The sequence below is a fragment of the Fragaria vesca genome, linkage group LG2 (genome assembly GCF_000184155.1).
Source record: "Fragaria vesca subsp. vesca linkage group LG2, FraVesHawaii_1.0, whole genome shotgun sequence".
NCBI classification, from domain to species: Eukaryota; Viridiplantae; Streptophyta; class Magnoliopsida; order Rosales; family Rosaceae; genus Fragaria; species Fragaria vesca.
The window spans coordinates 18,635,948-18,639,765 of record NC_020492.1 but is presented as its reverse complement, the minus strand read 5'-3'; the positions used below and the strand labels follow the sequence as shown (position 1 = coordinate 18,639,765).

Sequence of the window (3,818 nt, the reverse complement as noted above, 5' to 3'; positions counted from 1 at the left end):
AAGTAGAAGATTTAGAAAAGAATGTGAATTTAGTGAATAGGTTCCATGTGTATTTTCAATGAGGGTATTTTGGAAAACTTGGATATGTGTATTTAGTAAAATGTTAAAACAAAAAAGTTAATAGGAGGTGTATTAAGTATGGAATGTGTATCTAGTATTTAGGGATGTGTTAATAAACTTTCTCTTAAAGAATCTTTTGCGGAAATCCATAGTTCAGGAGATACTAAAAATAAGGAATTTAAATGACAACACGTAAGAACATCACACAATCATTTTTCTACCCGTACTTATGAGTTCGTCAATACTCAGTCATCCTCCATGAAGTACCGACAGACAGACTAGAGCTCTAAACTAACTGTAACCAATCACCCGGCCAAGGCTTGGTTCCCGGTTTACTGACACCACCACGAAGGCTCCTAACCACTAATGCACACAATCACCACTAAGGCATCATGCCACAACAAATGCACACAATCACCACGAATGCACCATCCACAACTAATGCACACAATCACCACAAAGGCACACATCCAATTACTCTCCCATCATAACACTTATCAACCTCAACATGCTACTACACCATCTCAAGAAGAGTAATAATACACAACAATCGATCAAAGCACAAGCAATAACCATATTTCAACGTCACAATATCACATGATCACAACGTGCTTTTCACAAATACACACATGTGAATATAAATATTTAAAACAAGAATAGTCTACCAACTCCAATTATGACTCATGATCGGAAGTCCTTTTGAAAGATTTTATTTTTATCAAAAAACTTGTTTTCACTTACCCATGAGCACCCATGAGCCGTTGACGATCAAGCTCATTTATATTTAAAAACAAAATCATTTTCCTTCAAGGACAACTTCACAGTTAGCAATACTCACCTTTAACTCCCGCTGCGTCTTCACACACCACAAGAACAAGCACAACACAAACTTCATCAATCACCTAGATAGCACAATTCAACATAGTGACCAACAAAACAAGTGATTACCATTTACACTAACTAGTTAAAACTTAACCCAAAGATTTGCCCTATCGAGATAGTCCTCTTACGAGACCTCCCAAGGTCACCGAAACCCCATGAACAGCCTATGGTAACCAATAAATGATCACCTCTATGTTCAGATTCCATAAACTGAAACCGAAAGGAAACGAATTCCAGAAAAGCCCTAACATACTCAAGCAACTCTGAAACCTACAATCTACATGTTTACATACTCGTATTGATGAGCACAACCTAACAAAAACTACAGACCTCCTAACCCCTACCGGACGTGCCACCACAGACAGCAACGAGTGGGCCCCACGCACCGTCCCTACCACTTCAAAAATTGGGCAAACTCCTAACAACAAACTTGTAGAACACATCAAATGGAACAATTTTCATACCTGTGGCCAAAGCCAATTCAGTCGGAAAGAGGCCGGAAACGTCGCCAAAAAATTGGAATCCACCACCGCAACTCTACAGTGTAAGTCGAGCTTCAAGACTACCAGAAGTCAAACCAGGGCGCCAAGGAACTTCTATCCTGACCGGTTTCAAGCATTGTCGCCGCCACCGGAGGTGAGAATCCTGACCGGGTCTCAACACAGACTTCTTGGCTTCGATTCGTGCACACCACTATGAATCGGTGCAAGCCACCAGTATAGAAAGGCTCAAACAAAGGAGAGGAAGAGAACCTGACGGTGCCGGCGTCTAGGTCGGTCGGAGGTGGCCGGAAAAGCCGAGTCGGGTCAGGCGGGTTCGGGTCGAGTTAGGCGGAAAACTCAGATACTGAAGGTGAGGTGCGCGAGAGAGAGAGAGAGAGAGAGAAGAGAGAAGGGGTTTGCGTAAAAAATGAGATGGAGAAACCCTAAACTTTTCTTTTTAACCCACAATCCCGTAAAGCCACAAACTTTCGCTGACCACAACTTTCTCACACGACGTCTGTTTTACGCGTGCCACGTGTTTACGAACTCGTATCGTCGTGCTCTACAACTTTCGTGAAGGAAGTTTCTCGAGAAACCCAACAAATTAAAAAGTCAACTCTTGACCTTTCGAAATAAAGCATTTTCAAAAAATTAATCACTCGAACACTTCCGGTCCATTCACTAAACCATAAATCCACACAACTCCTACTTAGATAATTTCCAAAATAAAATTAGAAACTAATATTGAAATTCCAGGGTATTACAGAACTTGCTCTCCAAGTAAAAATTCTAACTGGCTCAAGTCACTCACATCATCAAGAACTACAAGGACCGTTGTACGAGAAAGCCTATCTATAACATAACTTGACCCTATGGATGGAGAGTCGATACTGATATGCCGATCCTTTAACAACTTACGAAGAAATTCAATTCGTAAATGATACATGCCATGTTTCTCTGATTCTTCCGTAACATTTGCTAAAAACACACAAGCATGGAATTTAGATGAGTTTAGGTGAAAAACAACATCAGCGAGGGTGGTCTTACCACAACCTCCCATACCCCATATACCTACTGTGCGGAAGCAAACATCTTGTGCAGGAATGCATAACAACAACTCAAGTTGTTGAATGTGGTTTTCCATCCCAACCAGGCCCTTTGTGGAACATGAAAGTTTCCGATTCAGTTTCGACAAAATGTCCTCAACAATTGTCTCAACTAATTCATTCTCATGCCTGGTATATATGGATCAAAATAACAAATCAAAGAGTCAGCACTTAGCTAGGTAATTAATCAAATTGTAACTCGCAGAAACTACTACAAAAAAAGTTACAAAGTTAATTGATTACCTCCTATTTTGTGATGAATATCCAGATACATTGGCTGCTCTTGTCAAAACATCCCTCCATGTGTGGAACTTGTCCATGTGGTCCTTGAATCTCTTTTCAAGTTCTGCAAATGCAATTGCATAACTCCTTTCCTGTTTCCGCACATCTGTTGGATCTGTCTCATAAAAAACGGGGATCACACCTTGCCCATATGTTTCCTTGAGTTCATCTAAGCACCACCTAGAATCGCCATAGTGTTCAGAGACGATGATTACTGAAATCTTGGACTGCTCGATCGCTGTCAACAAGGCAACAAGGCAGGTTGAATTTCATCCCCTCTCTCTAGTGATTTATCATCCATGTACGCATGGATTTTTTTTCCCCTTCAAAGCCGCATATAGATGACTGATAAATGTACACCGGGTGTCCTCACCTCTGAAACTAAGAAACACATCATACTTTTGTTGAGGGAGGACATGAGCAGCAGTAGAAGAAGAAGAAGAAGCCATGTTCATAACCTGTATATTCATATTCAGAGGACAAGGATATAAATAATAAGCTAGCTAATAACACTCGTACCGGAATTTATACAATGTATAAAACAGAGTATTGACTAATCAAGAAACAACGAATTGCAGAGAGACTGAGAAGTTCAACCAGCAATACAATCTCTTGAATTTGCAAAGATCAAATTGCGGCAATGGTGTTTGGATGCTAGCTATTTAATCAAATGGGAAGTGGTAAAGTAAATGGACCCCTGACCTTGATTATCCACAGAAATATTCAATGAACGATGGGAGAGATGGAACTTAATTTTGTTATGAAGTTCCAGATCCTGGTAGATTGGAAGAAGAAGCTCGCTGGTCCCTAGTAGAGATAACTTTTGAGTCTTCTGGTGTGAACTGATGAGCAGGAGGCTTTATAGGCTCAAACTTTTGAAATTTTTAGATAACAATAAAAATAATTAAAAAAAACAGAGAACCATTTGAATCAAGTAATGGAATGATTCAAACGGTTCTTAATGGTTTATACAAGGGTTTCATATATATATATATATATATATATA

At 39.8% G+C, this 3,818-nt stretch overlaps 1 protein-coding gene across 1 annotated transcript in view; it reads right to left on the bottom strand.

The window, feature by feature from the left end:
• Window positions 1-3,818, bottom strand: part of LOC101297035 — an 11,373-nt gene that overhangs the window by 1,319 nt on the left and 6,236 nt on the right. Inside the window, exons 3-6 of the mRNA XM_004292637.1 lie at window positions 3,186-3,270; window positions 2,774-3,050; window positions 2,236-2,659; window positions 899-962 (exon numbers count right to left, since the gene is read on the bottom strand). Of these exons, the coding sequence (XP_004292685.1) occupies window positions 899-962; window positions 2,236-2,659; window positions 2,774-3,050; window positions 3,186-3,270 (850 nt within the window). The remainder of the gene's footprint in view (window positions 1-898; window positions 963-2,235; window positions 2,660-2,773; window positions 3,051-3,185; window positions 3,271-3,818) is intronic.